Source organism: Ochotona curzoniae, unplaced genomic scaffold (genome assembly GCF_017591425.1).
Source record: "Ochotona curzoniae isolate NIBS_2020 unplaced genomic scaffold, NIBS_Ocur_1.0 contig_293, whole genome shotgun sequence".
Lineage (NCBI taxonomy): Eukaryota > Metazoa > Chordata > Mammalia > Lagomorpha > Ochotonidae > Ochotona > Ochotona curzoniae.
In genome coordinates this window covers 1,756,894-1,779,900 of record NW_024465655.1, presented here as the reverse complement: position 1 = coordinate 1,779,900, position 23,007 = coordinate 1,756,894, and the positions used below count along the sequence as shown (strand labels likewise).

Genomic DNA, 23,007 nt, shown 5'->3' with positions numbered 1-23,007 from the left:
GTCCAGGGTGGACGGCGAGGTCAAGCACTGCGTGATCAACAAGACGGCCACCGGCTACGGCTTCGCCGAGCCCTATAACCTGTACAGCTCCCTGAAGGAACTGGTGTTACATTACCAACACACCTCGCTCGTGCAGCACAACGACTCTCTCAACGTCACACTAGCCTACCCGGTCTACGCACAGCAGAGGCGATGAAGCGCTCGCTCACCTTCCTCGATCCTTCTCCTCAAGTTCAAACACCCTCGGAGGCCTCTGGGAAGCAAAAGGCTCCTCTCCAGCCTGACCTGTGCGCTGAGCTGTGCAGCAAGCTCTCTTGGACCCAACAATAAGAAGCGGAGGAAGACAGGCGGCCTAAAACGGACGGCTTTGTTGAATGTTTTCATGGTTTTGGTTGGTTGTTTTTTTTTTTTTTTTCGGGGGTTTGAATTTAAAACCGCAACAACACAAAAAGAGAGGGGGAGAAAAAAAACACAAAAGAAACGCAACAAGCTCTGCGTGCAGGGACAGAGAGGCCTCTAACCACGGTGCTTGTTAATGCTCATTGAAGCTTTACCAGTTCCAAGTGGGGACTCTGGAGATATGAGGGTACAGAGGGCGGCCGAGCCCCAGCCTGGAGGACCGGCGCGAGCCAGCCTGGTGGAGCCAGGGGGTTTGCCATGCGCGAGGCCGGGTGGACCCAGACGCATCGCACTGTGGAGTAGCTCCTTGACTAACTGATGAGCGATGTGGAGCCAGCAGGGCACTTCCGCTCCCTGGGCGCCCGAGTGGACTTGAGACCCGACGTGCTCAGAGGAAATCCTGTTGGGAGTCAAGTGCCCAGAATGTGGTTTTGTTGCCGTTCGTCCACAAAACCAAACCAAACCAACAGAAAAACCAACCAGCGGAGCTCGGAAAAGAAAAATTTCAGAGGACATTCAGTATATAAAATAATGTACATAATATTGGATGACTAACTATCAAATAGATGAATTTATACCAATACCAAATAGCTTCTGTTTTGTTTTGCTGAAGGCTAAATTCACGGGGCTATGCAATTCCTCGGTTTCGTTAAGTTGTTGTCTGTTTTAAATGTACCTTCAGAATAAGCTTCCCCAGTCCCGGTTTTCATTGCTTGAAAATACTGTCATCCCTGGTTTTTGTTAATATTCATTTTGTTACTTTTTTTTTTTAAAGAAATGTACAGGATGCCAGTTTAAAAAAAATGGCTTCAGAATTAAAACCTATGAACTATTTTACAGTTTTTCTTGTACAGAGTACTTGGCTGTTAGCCTAAAGTTAAAAAGTTCAGAACAGATTTTTTTTTTTTTTTGGACTAAATGTTTTGTTGGGCAGTGCCTGATAAGCTTCAAAGCTGCTTTATTCAATAAAAAAAAAGAAAAGAAAAAGATTATATGAATATGACAAAGTATCGCAGAGTCCAACGATGTTGTTTTAAGACTCTTAAAAATACGGTACCTGGCAATGTTTCCTGAAGAATCGTGAACTTGTTGAATGGGGGGGCGGGGACAGACACAGTGGGGTGGCGGGAGGCAAGGGGGACGGCATGCACTTTCTCTTTCCCGTGTTGACGCTGCCGGGTGAAGTTGCTGGCACGAGGGAGGTCTTTTGCCTTTTCAGTGGATGGCAGTTGGCAGCCTAGGGTCGTCCTACCAGGCAGCTGGTCCAGTAGCTCGGTTCTTCCAGAGGAAGTGCTGCAAATTTATTTTGGGGCTCCTGGAACACAGCTCCCTTTTTGTTGAGGATGCTGGTCCAAAGTCACCTCTGCCTTTAGAAAAATGGGAGCTTTTTTTTTGTTTTCTTGCTTTTTAACACAAGACTAGTTGCGCTGACCAGACATTCATTTTAGATAAAAGCATGATCAAAAATACTACTTTTTAATGGGTGGTTTCTCACTTCATTAGGTTTCCGTTCTGTTTAGAACACAGGTCAAACAGACTGTTCAGGCTCTGAAAGGTCATGGTCATTTGATCCTCTCCTTCATCCAATTCTTGGAGATGCTCTACTTCACTGTGGCCAAGCCCGGGATGGGCTTAGTTTCATCCTTCCCACTGAGGGTAAGCAGTCTCTCCCAGATTTGCATATGCAGAATCTGTCTGGTACAGGACGAGTTGTCCACGTGTCAGGAGCCCTGAAGGCCAGTCACCCCCGTGGTCCCCCATCCTGGTTGATGAAAATGGGGCCTTGCAGTTTCAGCCTGTCTTTCTCACTGTTAGCTTCACCCGCAGCTTGAGTCCTCTTCAGATACTAAAGGTGAGGGTTTTTTTTCAATTCAATCGGCCGAAGCAGCTAAGCATCGTAGAGCTGTAGTCTTCTTCCGCTGTCCCTGAGACGGCTCCCACTCCAGGAGAACTCAGACTGTCCAGTCCTTGGCTAGTGCCCACCCGAGCATCTCCGTGCCCTCACCCTGCGGCTGATGCTTCCCAGAGCTTTCCTTTGGGGACGCGTCCTTGCTTGGAAACTTCCGGTGCTGAAAGCATCCCACATCACACCGGAGTCTTAACAGCTCGCTGGTTTCCGTTTTCTAAAGGTAGGTTGGCGGGTTCTCTTTGTGCTGAGGACGGGGATTATGTGTGCTGCCAACTCCAGTTCTCATCTGCTATTTCTAAAGCATAACATCTGAGATCCAGGTTCTTGGAAAGCCACCATTTTGTTCTTGCATTTTGCTTCCACCACGCTTGGCCAGATGACATGGTATTCGGGCCGTTGCCTGGTTTGTGCATTTCACAAGCCTAAATCCAATAGAGAGGGATTGAGGAGCAGATGGGAGTCGTTCCAGCCAGCACAGGGAGGCCTCTAGAGTTGCAAGGGAGCATGCATACTGCATGTGCCCTTGTGGGCGTTCGCACTACGGGCCTCAGGTGCTGGTGCCATGCTTAACTGTGTTGTCCAAGAGGATCTCTCCTGGGGGCTACTGCAGCCAGCAGGGCACTCCCGACAACACGATCCCATCTGTACAATGGTCTTTCCCACCCACTGTCACATCCTATAGCAAGGGACAACCATTGCTGAGCCACTGAAAGGCACAGGTAGGCCTGTCACTAGGAATGCTTAAGGACCTCAGGGTACACGCCAGAGGAATCGTAACCACGTGGCAAGGCAGAAAGCAGGCGACAACATCTGGCAACTTGACAGCCCTGGAGAGATGTATATATGTATATGTGCATGGACCGTGTTTCCAGTACACCCTTCCAGCAAGCAGTTCTGCAGTCGTTCAAGTATATAAGAAGCAAGTGTTTAGAACAATTCTTGTGTATGTGTAGGAGTTGCTTTATTCGCTTTGAGGTTGCCTTGTTTTTTGTCTTACAGAGGTGAAAATCGTTTGCAAGTGAAGTGAGTTCACCATTCTTATTTTTTTTTCTGTTTTTTTTTTTTTTCCAAGTGACTCATTTAGAGAGTCGGTCTGGATGACCCGTTTCTCTTGGTAATCCTCTCTGGTGTGTCAAGTTTGTGTTGAAGTGAGTTGTCACTGTGGAGAACCGATCGCTTGGTCCTAGAGCTGGTTATGAGCTAGTGGTGTGTGTATGGGAAGTCCTACTGATAAAGTTCCTTCTTGGGGGAAGAGTTCTGCCGGTGTGAACAACAGCTTTTGCTATACATGGTATTCAAGTGAGTTGGCAAGTCGACTCTGGCCCTGAGCTTAGGGTCATTTAAGAGAGGGGCAGTTTTAAGCACAATGCCTCGCATGGGACAATGTTCCAAAATGCCAATTTTTTTTTTTTAGAAGTCTGTTCTCTAAAATCCATGGCTTTTTAGAAGCCATGGATGTGGGCGGGCTGGGAGAACAGAGTTGGGTTCATTGGAAAGATGCTCCAACTTCACGTTCAACTTGTCGCCATGAGATAGCATTAGCTGCCCAGAATGCTGCTACTTAAGAAACAAAGCTCATTTATACGTGTGTATTTTTGAAAAAGCTACAATGTGTCCAATGTTTTTACAAATCTTTCTATGATGTTCAAATAAAAGTTGGTCTTTTGACGAGAAGGAGGAGGTCCTGGTCGGTTGTAATTGCCTTTCCAAGGCCACTGGGGTGGGGGGGGTTAGGGGAGTGTGCCTCCTTGACATTTTCTTCAAGTTACAGATTCAGTGGAGCTATGTCTTGTTTTTGAAGTTGCTTTAATGCATTGTATTAGGTCTTCAAATGGAATAAAGGTTGTTTTGAGACTTCGGTGAGTCGCCTAAGAACTGTTTCTGAAATGGCTTCCTCTTCTCCCTGGGTTTCTAGAGGTTTGCTGCTGCAGCCTCGGGCCAATCCTGCCCACCATCTTTCATTTCATTATCACATTCCCTTATTGGAATGACAGGACCAGGACAGAGAGCCATGGCGTGTCAACCTCTGCTCAATGTTTCTGCTCTAATTCTACCATAGCCTCACAATGGAAAGAAACACCTTTAGGTGACATTTCAATGCTTTTCTTATTTAATGAGAACGTCCACAGACACTCAGACCTTGACCGCCAGTTGTAACTGCACCTCGTTAGAGTCTGCCTATCTGGATCCCTCACTAGCACAGGGTATGGATAGTGGCGTATCAGGGTCTGCTGATGGGGCTACACTACACTCTTGAGGCAAGACCTGTGTTAGCAGCCTGCCCACCTGGTCCATCCCTTGCCTTGATTGCTGGTCTTGCCTGAATGGAATGCTCACTTCCACAGGGACAGTAAGGATCCTGGGTAAAAAATAATGGGCAGGAGAGACACACACACACACACATGATGGCCACGGTAGCAATACCTAATGTTGTGGCTGAAACTCTGAGCTCCACTTCCTACGGAATCCCAGAGAGCTACATACACATGCCATGACGCTCCTGTCCTCTGGTTCCTGGGTAATGAAGTCTCCTCCATGGCCCCCAAACCTGTCAGAGAAGCAGTCCCTCCCAAGTCAGGGCAGCCACTGTACTCCAGGTCTCAACATGCCTCCTAGGTACTGCCTTTTCCTAGTTCTCGCCCAGTGAACAATAGCAGCGTCCTATGGGTGCTGCGCCTCTGGCATTTCTCACCATGCTGCTTGATTCCGGAGTCCTTCCAGCAGTTAATTCCCTTGCTTTATTCATTTCTCTGTAATTTTTTTCCCCTGACTGGTCACTGGTTGGCATACCAAGTATGGATGTTATATGTTAAGTTCTTCCACACTTCATCCAAACTTTCCATAATTATGTTAGAAGATGCTATCCCCATTCTACAAACGGAAAAACCAAAGCACAGATGTGGGAAGACCTGCTCAAGATTGGGTGGATGTTAAAGCACAGAGCAAAGCATGCATGTGCTTCTGGCTCAACCCAATTTCTGGTTAAAATCAGACAATGAGTTTGGATCGTCTTGGAACTGGGCTTAGATACGCTTAGTACAACTCAATTCCACAATTCTCCATTCTCACCTTGCCCACCTTTGTAACCCACCACATGACTGGTGAATACACATCACCCTGAGATTGACTGACTACCAGCCCCTCATGTTGATGATGGCCATGTGGAAGTATAAGCAGAATTGAAATCTACTGATCTTGCCAATATGTCAAAAACTTATGCTTAGGTAAATCCAAGTTGGCAGGTGGGGCGAGCATCAGGCAGCATGGTGGAGAAGATGCTTGGAGGCCCACCTGCTATTTTGGATGCCTGGGTTGCATCCTTTCTGCTCCCAAATCCAGCTTCCTGCTAATGCACACCCAGGCAGCAGCAGAGAGGACTCCAGTAGCTGTGCCCATGAACCCATGTGGGAAACCTGGATAGGGTCCTGGGCTCCTGGCCTGAGCCTGAGCCAGCTTGATGTTACAACATCTGGAGAATGAACTGGCAGAGGAGAAATATTTGTCTCCTTCCATTTCCAGTCCAATCAAATTGGCAGCCAGACTTCTGCACAGAGAGTATACGAGGAAATGGCCTGTTGTCCATTGACCTACCTAAAGCATGAGCGATAAGAACAGCCCACGGAATTTTCCGGGTCATGGTGGGAGGTGGGTCTGTGTCATCCATTGAGACTTCACACAGTGTGAAGTCATTTTCAAAATGTTTTTTCCCGAACATTTCCTTTCAAGAGCCTAAAACCAGAACCCTCTTTTAACCCTAAATGCAAATATATAAACTGATTGTTCACTCTCCAAACTTGATCATCTCAAGCATGGTGCTAATGTCACAAACCAGCTCAAGAAAGCGAAGCTGCCCTTTGGAAGAAGGATCAACGGAGAGCACCCAGCACACTTAATCTGCATCGGGTTTTCCAACAGGAAATGTCGAAATCCGTTTCTCTGTCTCTCTCGATCACAGCATCTAAAGCAGGGCCTCGGGCTTGACGTACTGTTCAATCAAACACTGTGAAAATTGTCCCTGGTTTGACACGTGTTAAGATTTGGCCTCCAACAGGAGAGGGGGGACAGTCAGCCTCTAAGTACCACTACTCATCCCATATAGGACCAAATTCCAAGATGTCTCCATTCATCACCAGGATGACTCCTCAGAATTATGGCTCCGACTGGGAAATACCATACATTGTCCGACTTCCCCACTGGAACCAATTTATTTCTGGAGCTTTCATTGCAGTGCTCAGTGATTTATAGTCCAGATCTCACAAAAGGAACAATAGAAGTAACTTCATCACAATGGAGAAACCAATTGGTCACAAAAGGTCTTCAAGAACCTTATGGAAAATGAGTATCACAAAAAAACAAACAAAAAAAAACCTACACACAGCTGCCCAAGATCTTTACACAAAAACTTTGAGAATCATAATGCTAAAGAAGCTAGCGACAGAAAAAGCAGTTATCTTCCATCTACTTGTTGTCGCCCCCAAATGACTGCAACCAACAGGTCTGGGCTAGGCTGAAGCCAGGAGGCGGGAACTCCACACCTCGGTTACCCACGTGGTTAAGAGGGACCCAGGCAGTAAGGCCAGTGGCTTAGACCTCTAAACTCAGTAGCTGGAAGCTAACTTGGACATAGTAGCTGGGACTCCTATTAGCACTTGGACAAGGACTCTGGATATGGCAGCTTAACTCACTGTACCGCAGCGCTGCCCACCCCCCAAATACATTGCTTTTAATTTCATGTCCTGTGAACTTTCAGAAGTACCAGTGGGTATGTACTGTCATCAACAAAAGGCCACATATCCTATGATTTGCAGCTAGAAACAGTTTTGTTGACAGTGGTGATCCTCTGTTTGGCCCCAGGGCTCCAAGACTTAATGGCTTAATAACGGCTTAATGATTGCGTCAAGAAAGCTCTGTTGAGTATATACTAGATGCTGGGCAGGGAGCTTTCCTCCAGGTGTTTGACACTAAAGAAGACAGGTAAGCCGTCTTTCAAGGATGCCAGTCTACTGGTGAAGGCAAACCAGAAACTGCTTCTCTCTCATGACAGGGTGAAGGATGAGTGCCAGCCTCTAGAGCCCAGAGTAAGGACTGAGGTGGGGCTTCAGTGGAGCTGACACTTCCAATGTCACTTATACCCCAAAAGCAGGCACACGTACTGCTCTTCTCCAGGGTTAGCGGGGGTTCACAATACCAAGGTTAGACCAGTCACTTCTTAAATGTCATTTCCCAGGGGAGAAGGTGTTCTGAGATGCCATTATCTCCATTGTAAGTTCTCTCCTGGTGCAGAGTCTCCCCATGTGTGGCTCCATGCTGCAGGTGGTTCAGACAGCTGCCACCACACCTCAGCTCCGGGCAGGCTGCTGCCCTCCCTACTCAAGGACAAATGCCAGGGCCTCGCTTGGCTCTCTGCCTTGGCTCACTGGACGTGATATCTTTGTGATTGCACCTGTTCCTTTTATTTTAGCTGTGTAGTACAGTCACCCGCTATCAACTGAATTGGAAACTGGATCTATTAGAATCTTAGGATGGGGGGATTCCGGCAGACCATGTACACAACAAAGTGGGAACATGACTGACATTTATGGAAACCAATAAATAGAATCAGTGGGGCTCATCTGATCAGATCAACTCCCAAAGACCATATCTGTACTATTTGATTTAATTTTGACATACAGTAGGCTTTTCAAAAATCTCTAGATATTTCATAAATTTGTACAAATATTTACACTTACTCATAAATTCACCTAAACTTTAGAAAGTATTAACTTACTTTGGCACTTAGGGTATACAGAATTGGATAATTTTAGATGTAATATATTAAACAGCATGCCATGCTGTTTCATTTACTATTTTAAGACACCATAAAACATTTTGCTAAACAAACGCATGACAATTTTTTTTAAAAAATGGTCAAGATAAAATAAACAAATGGCGAAGGCGGGGGAGGGGGATAGATTATCGTAAAGAAAAACAAATTGTATCTAAGGAAAGTTCCAATAATTGAAGGAAAACAGAGTTTCCTATCAGCCAGGCAAAGAAAAGACCACACAATGGGCCCATAGTCACCTTGCTCCAGGAGGAGGAACTCGTTGGTTCATGGAGTGGAAACCACTCCCCGACCCCTGCCTGACACTTGAGAAGCATCTAAGGGGTGTGTGTAAATGATAGTGGCTCTTACACAACTTACTTGCTTTTGAAATGTTTCTCTCCAAGTTAGACAACCCCTCCCCCCCCCAATGTGGTACTTTCTTATTCTACTTGTGGCAGAAGTTGAATATTGTTCTAGAAAGGGGGTTCTGTGGCTTTATCCACTGCTGAGCGCTCGTGGGGCTGCACCTGCTTTGAGCAGCTAGAAAGAAAGGCCGACTAGACCTGGGATGGCTGGCACAGACTACACAGTTCCTTTAGGAGCATGGATAGCAGAGGTTCCTGACATTTTTCAAGAATACCTTGTGACATCTCTGGTGAAGCCAAGTGGCAACCCAGGGCAACCTTGGGCAACCCTGGGCGCTGTGCCCTCTTCCCTAGAACCCCGCTGACCTGGAGGCCAGCACTGCATGGTGCTACATTTTGTTCATCCTTCTGTCATGGGATGTGTTTGCTCTAGTTCATTTTTTACTGCTTCTTTTTCTTAACTTCACCTCCCTGGTATTCCAATACCATTTTAGTTGTACCCACGAGATTTTGCAAGTCCAAATCCTCTGCCTTTTCCCCAAGGGGGGTGGGGCTGTCATGAATGAAAAACCTTGGAGGAATCTTGTACAAGTTTGTGTGTGTGCAATGACACAAAGTTATGCACGCTCTATGGTTCAAGGCCCCTGGAGGGAAAATGCTGCTGGGTCACCTGTGACTATGTGTTGATACAATTACACAGCCCACCCTTCCACCTCTTCCCTGTTAGAAGAAACTGATACTCAAGAGTGAGTCAGCAAAGCTGTGTGAGAAAAGGTTCAACTCTTAGCCCCTCTGCACACTGCCAAGTCCAGAGGTGGGCTGAACTACTCAGCAGCATAGTGACAGCGCTGTGGATTGAAACACAACAGATGGAAAACAATCTATGCAGGAAAAACCCAACTGGGGGACGCTGCTATTGTGGCACGGTAGCTAAAGCTGCTGTGTGCAAATCCAGCATCCCATACAGGCCGTGGCTCATGTCCCAGCTGCTCCATTTCTAATCCAACGCCTTGTGAATGCCACTGGGAGAGCAGCAGAAGATGGCCCCAATGATTGGCCTCCATGGGAGACATCCAGAAAAAGCTCCAGGCTTCAGCCTGTACCAGTCCCAGTTGCTGTGGTCACCTGGTGAAAGAACCAGCAGCTGGAAATTCTCCCTCTCTACCTCTCTCTGTAATTATCAAATAAGTAGAGAAATCTTTTAAAAATATTGTTAAGATTTAGCAAACCAATTAAGGGAATGATGTGTTCAAACTATTTGGTAAGTTTCTTTGATGTGAAGAGTACCTGTAACTATCCGTTGCTTTTAAGTTTGAATATTAAATGTGTAGCATAGCTGGACGTAAGAACTAGCTCACAACATACTTGAACCTTTAGCCACTGGCTCTTACGAACTGATTTCATGCAGTGCCAGCAGAATATGGCCAGTGAACAGAGCATAAGCTGAAGGAAACTCTGAGCCGTGGCTGGAACGCCAGTCCACAAGATTTGTCTAGACTGAAGAGCCAGTGTCCAAGTAAAAGGACGGCCACTGAGAAAAGATGAAGTAACCCCATGCCAATCTCTTGATAAAGTCAGGTATGAGACCTGGCCCGACGTGGCCAGTGCAGGATGAGCCCTCTACGCACAGAAAATCAACTACCTTTATCAAACATTCTACTGCATCACATCATAGGAAAGGAGTTTCCTGGTCTAGAAAACTGTTTTTTTTCCAAATGGTTAAACTTTTAATTATTGTGAAAGTTAAAATGCTTTAAAGTATGTAAGACATACAACTAACACCCCCTTTTCTTCTATCATTTGAATTAAAAGATTTGACAGAGAGCTACACGAATGTAGGCAGAAACCATAACTGCTCCCAGCACTAATGTTCACAGTCTTCTAACCGCAGACTTTCTGAGCCAGCTGCTGGACTTGTGACACATCTAAGACATGAAAATGCAGGGCTCGTTTTTGGAGACCCAAAGGCCATCCATCCATCCATTTCTGAGCTGGTCCTTGAGATGGAGCCACATAGATCTGCCCTGGTGTCGGGGAGCCTTGTACCTGGTGGATCAGACACATTTCAATCTGTGTCACCATCAGCTGTGTACAGATCTGAATGCACCCCCGTGATGGCACAGTCACGAATGTGAGCCATACCTCTAACACAATGTGGTGTCAGCCCAGGCTTCCACAAGAACATCCGCCAACCTCTGTCCCCATCCTTAGCTCAGTAAGACTTTGGTCTCCCGGGAACAGGACAGATAGAGGAGCTCAGGACCTTGCCTTGGTACTCAGAGCTGAACTTGCCAGGTGAGACCCAGTACAGAAAGATCCCACTGGACTCTGTTCTCAGGACATCACGCCCAGAGGGAGCTGCTGGGTGTGTCCCTGTATCCGAGCAGGTCCTGTGCCCCGTGGGATGGACTCACTTAATCCTGTCTCACTGGCACCCTATGTGTGCCTGGCAGGAAAGTCACCTGCAGCTGAGAAATTTAGCTGCAACACAGCTTGGGTCACCTAGACAGACACACAGCTTCTTTCACAACCCTTTCCAAAACCTGCCACTGAGGAGCAGGGCGTTGAAGCACAGTACTGTGTCTTTGCAATTCAGGGCTGGCCTGGTAAGCCACAACACAGTGCCTGTAGAGAGCAGCTGGACTGGCCCCAGGGCTAAGTGAGAGCTGTGGTCCCAGTCATTTGGATGGATAGTCTAACCAGTAGCACCTATGCTTGGTTCTAGGGGACTGCGATGTCTTCTGCTGCAATGGGTTTACAGCCATGTAAATACTGGCCCTGCACTCCTGCTGCATTGGCCTTGGTGTGCTGCAGGTTTGGGGTACTGTGTAGCATTGCTATATTGGTAGTTATAGGAGTGCCTAGTCCAGTCCTGCTTCAACCCCAGGCAGTAGAGAGAAAGAGATTGTCTGCCCAGGAGAAGTTCAGTAGATAGACGCCAAGACATTGCCTAGGAACCTAGGGGCTGGTGCTGTGGGAACACTCATGTTCCTGATGAATTTTGGTCTAGTACTACTGCAACTCCAAACATCTTCTTGTCACTGCCAGGACCTAAGTGATGCCTCTAGTGCCCTAGGGCGAGCACTCTCAGGAGCTCAGTCAATGTAGACTGAGTGGCAGCACCTGTGCAATCCCAGCCCTATGTGGTAGACCCCCAGGAAGATGCATGGACTCTTACTGAGACTAAGAGAAATAATCCACAGCCCCATGGCTGCCACCATCACTGCAGTGAAGACGACATAGGGATGTGCTACAGCATCCAAGTAGAACTGAGCCAACCCCTAGTCACACCTTCAGGAGGAGTAACTATCATGGAAGATGCTCTTTAAAATGTGATGTCTGATCTTCCAATCAAGGTGGGACTATAAGCCATTACAAAAACCAAGGTAATAAAAGGAACACCATAAGGCCTTAGTAACAGACTCTGAAAAGGAGATTGATGAAACACCTGATAATTCAAAAGAATGATTGTAAACATACTCAAGGAAAATCAAGTGCTCAAAGTTGAAAATCCGAGAAACAACACATGATATTAGAAATTCAGCAAAGAGATGGACATGTTGAAAAAGAAACAAATTAAAACTCATGGAAATGAAGAGCTTGACCAGTCAAATAAAGAAGAAAGTTGAAAGCTGGGACAACAGATCAGGTCAAGGAAGAGAGCTGCTCCGCTTAAACACGCATCTTTGGAAATATCTCCAACAGATGAAATTCAAACACAAAAATGATCTCTTAAAAAAATTTAGAAATGAAACAGTTTCCAGGACCTTTTGGACATCATACACCAAATATTTGAATTTAGGGTTTTCTGAAGCAGAAGAGAGGAGTAAAGACAGAATATCTACTGAAAGGAATATTAGCCGCAAATTTAAGATACATATATTGTAATACAGGAAGATCAAAGGACCCCAAATAAAAATGACCAGAAAAGATCCTCACTGTAACACATGAGAGTCAAAACTCTCACAAGAGCAACACAAGAGAGCAAGTTCTATAAAATTACAAGACATGTCAAGTAACATTTCGATTAGCAGGTTATTCAGTAGAAACTTTATAGGTAAGAAGAGAATGGAAGAATATATTCTACATTCTGAAACAAAAACTTTGCCAACCAAGAAATACATACCATAAATGAGAGAGAAGCAAAGATTTTCTAACACAACCAATATTGTGGGAATTCACCAACTGACCAACCTTCAAATATGTCCTTAGTGCACTCTACACATGGAAACAAAGCGAACTACTCTTATGGAAATATGTGAAAGCCACAAGACATAGTAGAAAGAATGAAGAATGCTTAACAAGTTTAAGCAAAAAGAAAAATTCATAGCTTATCAATAACCTGAACGCGTGTAGAACAAATTCCCCCTAAAACAGAAGTTGAATGAGTTAAAAAAATAAGATCCAGTGGCTTGTTGTCTGCAAGAATGTCACTTCACCAAAGACACACACATGCACAGTGACAATGAGGGAATGGAAGCAGAAACCTCCTGCAAACAGAGACCCAAAGTGAGAGGAACAGCTCTTCTTTATTCATACAAGATGATCTTTAAAAGCAGACACAAAGCCACTATAGAAGGACGGGATGGAGTCACCAAGATGGTTGAAATTTATGCTGAAGTTCTCCATTTTGTAAAAACAAAGATTATTAGCCCTAAATGGAGAGATCATCTCTAGATTGGAAGTTATCAATGGTGCATTTTTACCAAAAGACAAATCAGCCACAAAGTCCTCCCCGGAGAAACAGGGCTTGTCATCTGCTGAACGCTGCACCTGCTGACGTCTGAGTCAGCATTCTTCTCACCGTCATGTTCCCCACATAGCAGGCCACAAAGCAAGTCTCAACACATTAACAAAAAATCTCATAACTATTTTTTTTTCTGACCACAAAGAAAACTAGGAATCAACTACCAATGAAATTCTGGAAATTATACGTAGAGACCAAGCAATATGTTTCTGAATAAATAATAGGTCATTTAAGAAGTCAAAGGGGGAGTTGAACATCCCTTGAAACAAGTGAAAAATATTATGAGAAACATAATACGCAAAAATGTATGGGATACATCAGAAGCAGTGATAAAGGTTTAAGGCAATACTCACTTACATATAAAAAAGGAAGAAGGCAAAGAGTGCATCTTGAAGCTTTAGAAAAGCAAATCAAGCCCCAAGTTAGTGAAGGAAATTGCAAAGATCAGCAATGAAATAAATGAGACAGAGCCTAACAATACCAAAAATTATTGAGGTGAAAAGGTTTTGCAAAGGTAAGCAAAATCAATAAAGCTAGATTATTGAAAAGGAGATAATATCTATAAAAGAAAAGTTAATTGATAGAGCAGAAATACAAAACCACTATGTCAGGAAATAGAAAATGGGCCCGGCATGATGGCTCAGTGGTTAAGGTCCTCGCCTTGCATGCCCGGGATCCCATATGGACACCGGTTCTAATCCCGGCGGCCCTGCTTCCCATCCAGCTCCCTGCCTGTGGCCCGGGAAAGCAGTTGAGGATGGCCCAAAGCTTTGGGACCCTGTACCTGCGTCGGAGACCCGGAAAGAAGTTTCTGGCTCCTGGCTTTGGGTTGACGCAGCACCAGCTGTTGTGGTCACTGGGGAGTGAATCGTCGGACGGAAGATCTTCCTCTATGACTCTCCTCCTCTCTGTACATCTGCCTTACCAATAAAATAAATAAATCTTAAAAAAAAAATCACCATCCAGGAGCCAAAACAGAGATGCAGCAGGCTGATTCTCTGCCCTGTAGCTCCAGCATCCTATGTGGGCACCAGTTCATGTCTGAGTCACTCTACTTCCCATCCAGCACCCTTTTTGTCACCTGGGAAAGCAGTGGAGTAGGGCCCAAAGCCTTGAGGCCCTGCAACCATGTGGGAGACCTGGAAGAAGCTCCTGGCTCCCAGCTTTGCACCAGCTCAGCTCTGGCTATTGTACCCATTTCAGGAATGAATCAAGAAGTGAAAGGCCTTCTCTATATCTCCTTCTCTCTGTAAAACCTGGCTTTCAAATCAAAAGAAATAAATCTTAAAACACATACACACATGCCCAGCGCCGTGGCCTAGTGGCTAAAGTCCTCCCCTTGAACGTGCAGGGATCCCATATCGACACCGGTTCTAATCCTGGCAGCTCCACTTCCCATCCAGCTCCCTGCTTGTGGCCTGGGAAGGCAGTCGAGGACGGCCCAACACTTTGGGACCGTGCACCCACGTGAGAGACCTGGAAGGGGCTCCTGGCTCCTGGCTCCGGATCGGCACAGCACTGGCTGTTGTGGTTACTTGGGGAGTGAATCATTGGATGGAAGATCTTCCTCTCTATCTCTCCTCCTATCTGTATATCTGACTTTGTAATGAAATTAAAATAAATCTTAAAAAAAACCCGCATACACACACATAAAAGATTCAAGTCAGTAGAAAGCTAAGTGCTTTTATTTTAAAATCTAGAATCAGGGAAGAATCATTTTTATTCTTTCCCAATAGAATGTTGCCAAGTTTGTGTGTGTGTGTGTGTGTGTGTGTGTGTGTGTGTGTGTGTATGCGAGTGTGTGTGTGTGTGTGAGTTTTAATTCATCCACTTTCGAGAGGCCGGTGTACAGCAACTGAAATGGGAATATAGAGATCTTTCACCCACTGGTTTGCTCCCCAAATGGTCACAATTGCCAGAGCCAAGCAGTTCTGAAATTGGGAGCCAGCCAGGAGCTCCCATGAATGTGAAGGGTCCCAAGGATCTGAGTCCTGTTACACTGCTTTCCCAGGCTGTAAGCAGAGAGCCTGATTGGAAATGGAGCAGCTGGGATTCGAACTGGTGTCTGTACAGGATGCTGGCACTGCAGGCAGAGGCTCAGCCTCATAAGCCACTGCACCAGCCCCAAGAATCTAGCAAGTCTTAAACAAAGCAATAAGCAAAATAAAAGGAAGACGTCAAATAAGCTATGTTTGTATGCTATATGATCGCACACATAGCACAAATCTGAAGAATCCTGTATAAAACTGTTACAAGAGAAACACATTCAGTCAAGTTTCACTATATAAAAATCAATATGCAATAGCATTTTTATAAAAGTCAACAGCATTTCTATTCCAAAATGACCTTTCTTGGAAACAGATGACAAGAACAATCCCATTCACAAAATTTGCTACATACTTTACAATAAATTTAACCAAGGATATGAACGATTTCTACCGTGGGAAGCACAAAACAAAAAGACACATAAAAGGTGGACCTCTTTTGTTCATGGACTGAAAGATTATTAAAATCTCTATTAAAGTAATTTACACATTCAATGTAACTCTCAAAATGCCAATGAATCAAAGAGATAGTTCTCTGAGGAAATCAACCAAATATGCTCCAACAGCTCAACTATTCAAAAAAAGAAATCAACCAAATATACTCCAACAGCTCAACTATTCAAAAAAAGAAAAAAGAGCGAGAAAATACACATCAACAGAAAAGAGGCTAAAATGGAAATATAACAACAGATACCTTGGACATACACAGAATACTCTGGGCATATATAGAATAATCAGGAACTATCACAAGGAACCGTGCATCAACAAATCAGAAGATCTAGACGAAATTGGTAGATTTCTGGGCAAATAGAAGGTTCCCAAACTGAATCATGATGTAAGTAGTTAAAATAGACATAGATCTATAACCAGGACAGAGATGAAATCAATAAACACCTCCCAACCCCCCCAAAAAAATAATAAAGCCCAGGACCAGATGGTTTCACTGTTGAATTCTACCAAACATTTTGCAAAGAACTTACCTGTTCCTCCACAAGCTATTCCAAACACTAGAAAGAGGGGTCATCCTTTCAAACTCTTTCTACAAAGCCAGTATCACCTTAATATCAAAGCCATCTAGAGATATACCAAAGAAAGAGAACTACATACTGATGTCTCTGATGAACACGGGAGTAAAAATCCTCCAGGAAATTCTCGCCAATGGGATCTGACAGTACATCAGACAGACCACTCGCCTGGATTGGCTGGGGTTTATCTCTGACATGCAGGGGTGATTTAACGTTCAGTAAATGTGATTCACCACTTAAACAAGATGGATAAAATAGATACAGAAAAAGCATTTGACAAATTCATGCTAAAAACCCTAACCAAGATGGGCATAGAAGGAACAATCTGCAACACAACCAATGTGATACACAAAAACCTCCACGCCAGCATCATACGGAATGGGGAAAGACTGGGAGCGTTGCTGCTAACCTCTACAACTATAGTTTGCCACTGTCACTATTGCTATTCAACATCATATAGATGTCCTGGCTAGAGCTATTAGGCAAGAAAAATAAATTCAAATTGGAAATGAGTCAGTCAAATTATCCTCCTTTGCAGATGACATGACTCCATACATAGAAAAACTGAAAAACACAATAAAGAGATGATTGGAACTCAGACCTTGGCAAGCTAGCAGGGTACAAAATTAATGACCATCACACACAATAACTCCATGGCTGAGAAGCAACTTGTGAGAACAGTCCCTTTCAAAAGAGCCAAGAACCTTAAATACCTTGGAATAAACCAAACCAAAGACATGGAAGACTTCCACGATGAAAATTAGAAAACATTTTTAAAAAAGAAATAGCAGAAGACATGAGAAGATGGGGACATTTATCATATTCCTGGATCGATATGATCAACACATCAAAATGTTCATATTACTGAAAGTAATATACAGCTTCAATGTGATCCCAATCAAAATCCCAACAGCATTCTCCTCAGAAATAGAAACGAGGACACAAAAATTCACAAGAGAGCTCAAATAGCCAAAGCTAGCTTGAAGAATAACAATAAAAATGGAAGAATCACAATTTCAGATCAAGACATACTACATGGTAGTAGTTATCAGAACAATCTAATACTGGTACAGAAACAGATAAATGAAACAGAATAGAAATCCCGGAAGTAATCTCACATGCACAGCCAACTAATGTTTACAAGAGAACTGAAAACAATCCAGGGAAAAGCTTGGTCTCTTCAACAAATGCTATTTGTGCAACTGGACAGCAGCCTGCAGAAGTAAAAAACAAGACACTCACTGGTCAACTTATATTAGCTCCAAAAGGATCTGCGACCAAGATCTGCACACAGGACCCAGCAAACTATTAGAAGAAAAATATAGGAATGACTCTACAAAACATAGGCATAGGTAAGGACATCTTAGAAAAGTCACAAAATGCATAGGCAATTAAAGCCACAACAAACGGAACTACATCAAACTAAGCTGTCTCTCTACTGCAAAGAAAAGTATCAACCGAGAAAACGCAACCCACAGAATGGGAGGCATTCTTTGCACGCTACACAACAGAGAAGGGACTCCTATCCAGGATTTACAAAGAGCTTCAGGGACAAAAAAAAAAAAAAAAGCAAAATGAACACTGTTAAGAAATGGGTGATAAATGACCATTTGTCAACGGAGCAAACTTAAGTGGCTAATAGACACATATGGAAATGCTCAGGCTCCCTAGCTATTAAGGAAATACAAACAAACCACACTGAGGTTCCACCTTACTCCAGTGAGAATGGCCTGCCATCAGAAATCTACTCACACCACCTGCTGGTGTGGATGTGGGGGAAAAGACACTCTACTCCCCTGGCAATGGGAGTGTAGACTAGTGCAGCCACTATGGAAGTCGGTATGGAGAGTGCTAAGAGAACTGGAAATTAGTCTGCCGTATGAACCAGCTATCCCAACTGTGTAAGATGTTTATCAAAATAGAAATGAATAAAGAAACTGTGGTACAGCCATTCCATGGAATACTACACAGCCATTAAGAAGGATGGAATTCTGTCATGTGCAACAAAATGGCTTCACTTAGAGACCATTATGTTCAGTGCAATAAGACAACCCCAAAAGGAAAAGTATCATTATGCTCTCTCTGGTATAAGGCAACATTTAGGTAAAATTAAAAAATTAGTATGTAGGTGAACAAGTATACACATATATTCTCATAACCGAACTATAAAATGAATACTGCCATACCAGAAAGTGAAGATAGGTCACAGCAGGCATCTCTACTCCCTAACAAATACAGGATTCACAGTGAAGCAGTTAAACAGACCTTGACAATATGACACTGTATTTTATATCTGTCTATACTAGAATGCCACTATGTCCTTAAGTAGCAGAATGGTAAACTTGTAACTGTTATGAAAGGACTATACTATTATAACAACATGGGGGGGGCGGAAGAGGGAAAATGGTAGGGAGTAAGGGAACACGGGGCAAAATCCCTATACCTACAAAAAATAATAATAATTTTTAAAAAGAATGTAATTGGGCCCGGCACAGTGGCGCAAGTGGTTAAGGTCCTTGTCTTGCACGCCCAGGATCCCATATGGGCGCTGGTTCTAATCCCGGCAGCCCCGCTTCCCATTCAGCTCCCTGCCTGTGGCCCGGGAAAGCAGTCGAGGATGGCCCAAAGCTTTGGGACCCTGCACCCACGTGGGAGACCCGGAAGAGGCTCCTGGCTTTGGATCAGCATAGCATCGGCCGTTGCGGCTCACTTGGGGAGTGAATCATTGGACGGAAGATCTTCCTCTCTGTCTCTCCTCTCTGTATATCCGCCTTTCCAATAAAAATTAAATACATCTTTAAAAAAAAATGCAATTGTAACATGGCAGAAAAAAATGGAGCTTAATATCATTCAGTGAAATAAGCGCAACACACACACACACCATGTTCTCTCGCATGTGTGAAAATTTAAAACCAAAAGCAGCTTTCAGCTTCTAGAGATTGCTAGTGGCTCGGGAGGAAGGAGAGCGACAGAGGTGGGATACAGGCGCCAAAGCACAGCTGGTCAGAACGGGCGCAGGTGCTTCAGTGCAGGGCTGGGGAGACCATGGACAGAGCCGGAAGAGAGGGACAGGTAAAGGGTAAGGAAACGGAAACGTTTATTATCTGAGTCGACCGAGGTTCACCAGATACGCATGTTGAAATACATTTTTGGGGTTCACAAGATGTTTTCTATATTCATAAAAATTCAATAAAAATGTAGTGGACTATAAATAATCAGAGTCAGATTACAAATCACATTAACAATGTTGATATTCATACTGTTGATAACCTCTTTTCGTACTGGCACAATTCATAAAACAAAGGATTGCATCACCAGCGATGCAGTTGTGATGGGCCAAACATTTGCTCATGTTTGAAGAGAAATTGAAAACGTTCGATATCCAAGAACCACCATGTACATTTTCCTAAAATAAAAAGATTCTCTGGCTAAATGAAAAGCGAATCGGACGGACGAGCACATATTTAGGGAAATTGTCTCCAACTGGTAGAGAATGCTGATGTCTGGAATAATACCCAGACATTCGGTGTTAACATGCTTAATAATGACAATGACATTCATACATACTTTTGTAAAAGAAATGCAGGGACCAGCATGGTGGAACAATGTGTCAAGCTGCCATCTGTTAACAGCAGCATCCCATATAGGCACCAAGTGGAGTCCTGGCTGCTCCATCTCCAAGCTAGTTCCCTGTTAACGTACCTAGAAGAGCAGCAGAGGATGCCCCAAATGTTCAGGACTGAACCCATGTGGGAGACCCGGATGGCACTCCTGGCTCCGGCCTAGCACAGCTACTGTCATTACGGCCATCTTGGGAGTGGCACAGCAAATGGAAGATTCATCTCTCTCCCTGTCTCGCTGAAACTCTGCCTTTCAAATAAGTAAATAAATCTATTAAAAAAAAAAAACCCAATGGGACCAGTGTCATGGCATGCTAAATGAAGCCTCCTCCTGCTGACATCCATATTGGAACCAGTTTGTGTCCTGGCAGCTTCACTTCCATTCCAGCTCTCTGCTAATGTACCTGAGAAAGCAGCAAAAGATGGCCTATATTTTTGGTCTGCCTCCTAGGGGAGACCCAGAAGCAGCTCCAGGGTCCTGGCTTCAGATTGGCGCAATTCCAGTTCAGGGGATGGAAGATCTTTCCTCCTCTATAAATGCACCTTTCAAACAGAAATAAATAAAACCTAAAAACTCTAAAACATAATCCCATCTTGTGTAAAATATATGCATACGTTTCTTTTGTGTCAAGATTTTGTTTTTATTAGAAAGGCAGCTATACAGAGAGAAGGAGACACAGAGAGGTAGGCCTTCCATCTGCTGGTTCACTTTCCAAGCGGCCACAACGGCCTGAGCTGCGCCGATGTGAAGCCAGGAGCTTCTTCTGGGTCTCCCACATGGGTGCAGGGTCCCAAGGCTTTGGGCCGTCCTCGACTGCTTCCCCAGACCACAGGCAGGGAACGGGGCTGCCAGGATTAGAACTGGTGCCCATATGGGATTCTGGGCATGAAAGGCAGGGACTTTAGCCACTAGGCTACTGCGATAAGCCCTATGCATATATTTAATATACATATATTCATATAGTTTCTCTGCAGAAATGTCAGAAGACTACTTGATTACTTGAGTTAAATTTCTTTCCTTTTTATCTTTAAACTCTTTTTGCATGCATTTTTACTATGTGATGTGTAGCACCCATACCATTTGGAAAAGTTAAAAGCAAGCATTGGTATGGGCATGTGGCCCCGTGGTTGGGGCTGCTGCTCGGGGTGCCTGCCGCACATGTCAGGGTGGTAGCTGGCGTTCTGGTACCCCTCTTCCCATCAGCTGCCTTCTAATGCTCAGAGTTTCCTAACATCCAAGTGGGCCACCAGGATGGAGTTTCTGGCTCCTGGCTTCAGCTTATCCCAGCCGTGACTCTCGTGGCCATTTGGAAGTATGGACCAGTGGATGGAAGACTGATATTTTGTGTCTCTCTGGGTCATTCTGCTGTTCACCTAAAAATATAAAGATAGCCATCATCTCATGGCAAGGCAGGAAGGAATTGCTACACACCCTGCCACACTTGCCACTTCAGCTGAGAGGGAGTTTCCCAGCCTTTTACCCAGGCACAGTGAACTGACTGCAGTCCTAGCAGGTGCCAGGCTTGTAGCAGGACAATCACCTTACTGCTTGCCCTCTCCAATCCTGCAGAGTGCAAAGCTGGGCAAGGTGCCTCTGTGGCTCCTAGGTGTATCAGATGACACCTTAGAGAGAAGGGAGAGGAGGTTGGCATTTCCTGTCACTGCTGATCCTGCCTGAGGGAGAACCTTGCAGAAGACCACGAGTTTGCATCTGGCCTAGAGCAGGGCACCCACTGAGCCCCGTGAAGAAAGGGGAGCATTAGGCTTCTTTCCATTATTCCCCTGTGGGATCCTGGTGGCCATTTTAACAAGGTACAGGTGTGGGTTGCAGGAGGAGGGGATTTCATATGAGGAATAAATCCATGGTCCCCATCGTCTTTGAATCTGGTCTGGAAGGTTGGCAGGATATGGGGCACCCCCTTAAGCCTCTGAGGGGCTCCCCTCCACTCCATCACAGACATCTGCACTCAAATTGCCAAGGTAGAACACAACAAGCAGCTGGCTTGGGGTTCTCTCTGTGGCTGGAGCAGGCTGGTGGGATTCAAAGTGGATTCCCCCCTCCAACTCCCTGTGACAGTGGGAACTCTATGTACTGAATCTGAGAATTTTGTGCCTGCAGTGTAGACTGCAGGCTGTTGCTGGGACACTGGGCAACTGCTGTGTCTGGCTTCAGAGGACTCAGGGGTCCCCGAGTACCTGGGACCGGTCACTGCGGTTACATTGAGGATGGCATCCATCCTTTGCTCGGGTCACACACCTGCCGGCGTGGGATGTGCTGCCACTGTGGCTTTGTCCTGAACATCGACCAGCTTGGCAGAGGAAGGGTGAGGCAGTGATCATGCCAGCCAGTGCCATCATAGCCCTCTCTAGGCTGATAACAGAGGAGCTAAACCATGCCCAAGTTGGGTGTCACCCCAAACCGCTGTAGCACCCCATGACTGACCAGAGCTCCCTGGCCCCACCCAGAACATGCCTCTGAATATCTACTAAAGGAACACGCTCTCCACTAAGCCCAGAAAGCATATTCCAAAGGTCAAAACCATCAGAGGAGAAAACCAAGTTTTTCCAAAGATGCCTAAAAATAAACAAAAATAGGAGCAACATGAACAAGGCAGGCAGTAAGACTTGCCAAAAAGACAACACTTCAATACTAGACTGAACATAGAGATCCATGCAGTGCCTGCAAAGGAATTTGGAAGAATGATCATAAGATGATAAAATCATAAGATCATAAAAAACACTGCAAGACAAAATCATGAGTTCAAGAAATCCATAGTACAGTTTGCCAAGACACAAACAGTGAAGAGAAATCAAACTGAAGCATGAGAAATAAAGAATTCAGTATGGTAAATAAAAATAAAGGGCAAAGCCTAAACAACAGATCTGGCGAGGCAACAAAGGGGACAAAAACTGGAAATCATGTTCAAGGTTTACAGCACACTCTCAAGCTGCTCATATATGCATGGTGGCCTAGTGGCTGAAGTCCTCGCCTTGTATGCGCTGGGATCCCATATGAGCACTGGTTCATGTCACAGCTGCTCCACTTCCCATCCAGCTCTCTGCGTGTGACCCGAAAAAACATTGGAGGGTG

The 23,007-nt window shown here is 44.9% G+C and overlaps 1 protein-coding gene and 1 long non-coding RNA gene across 8 annotated transcripts in view; one reads left to right on the top strand and one right to left on the bottom strand.

The window, feature by feature from the left end:
• The window catches only part of PIK3R1 (phosphoinositide-3-kinase regulatory subunit 1), an 81,734-nt gene extending 77,568 nt beyond the window's left edge, over nt 1-4,166 (top strand). For all 5 annotated transcript variants that reach the window (XM_040979071.1, XM_040979074.1, XM_040979076.1 and 2 more), the window contains one exon: nt 7-4,166. In XM_040979071.1, coding sequence (XP_040835005.1) covers nt 7-196 — 190 coding nt within the window. In that variant the 3' untranslated portion in view covers nt 197-4,166. The remainder of the gene's footprint in view (nt 1-6) is intronic.
• Nucleotides 1-23,007, bottom strand: part of LOC121155634 — a 35,642-nt gene that overhangs the window by 3,408 nt on the left and 9,227 nt on the right. The gene's annotated exons all lie outside the window — the stretch shown is intronic.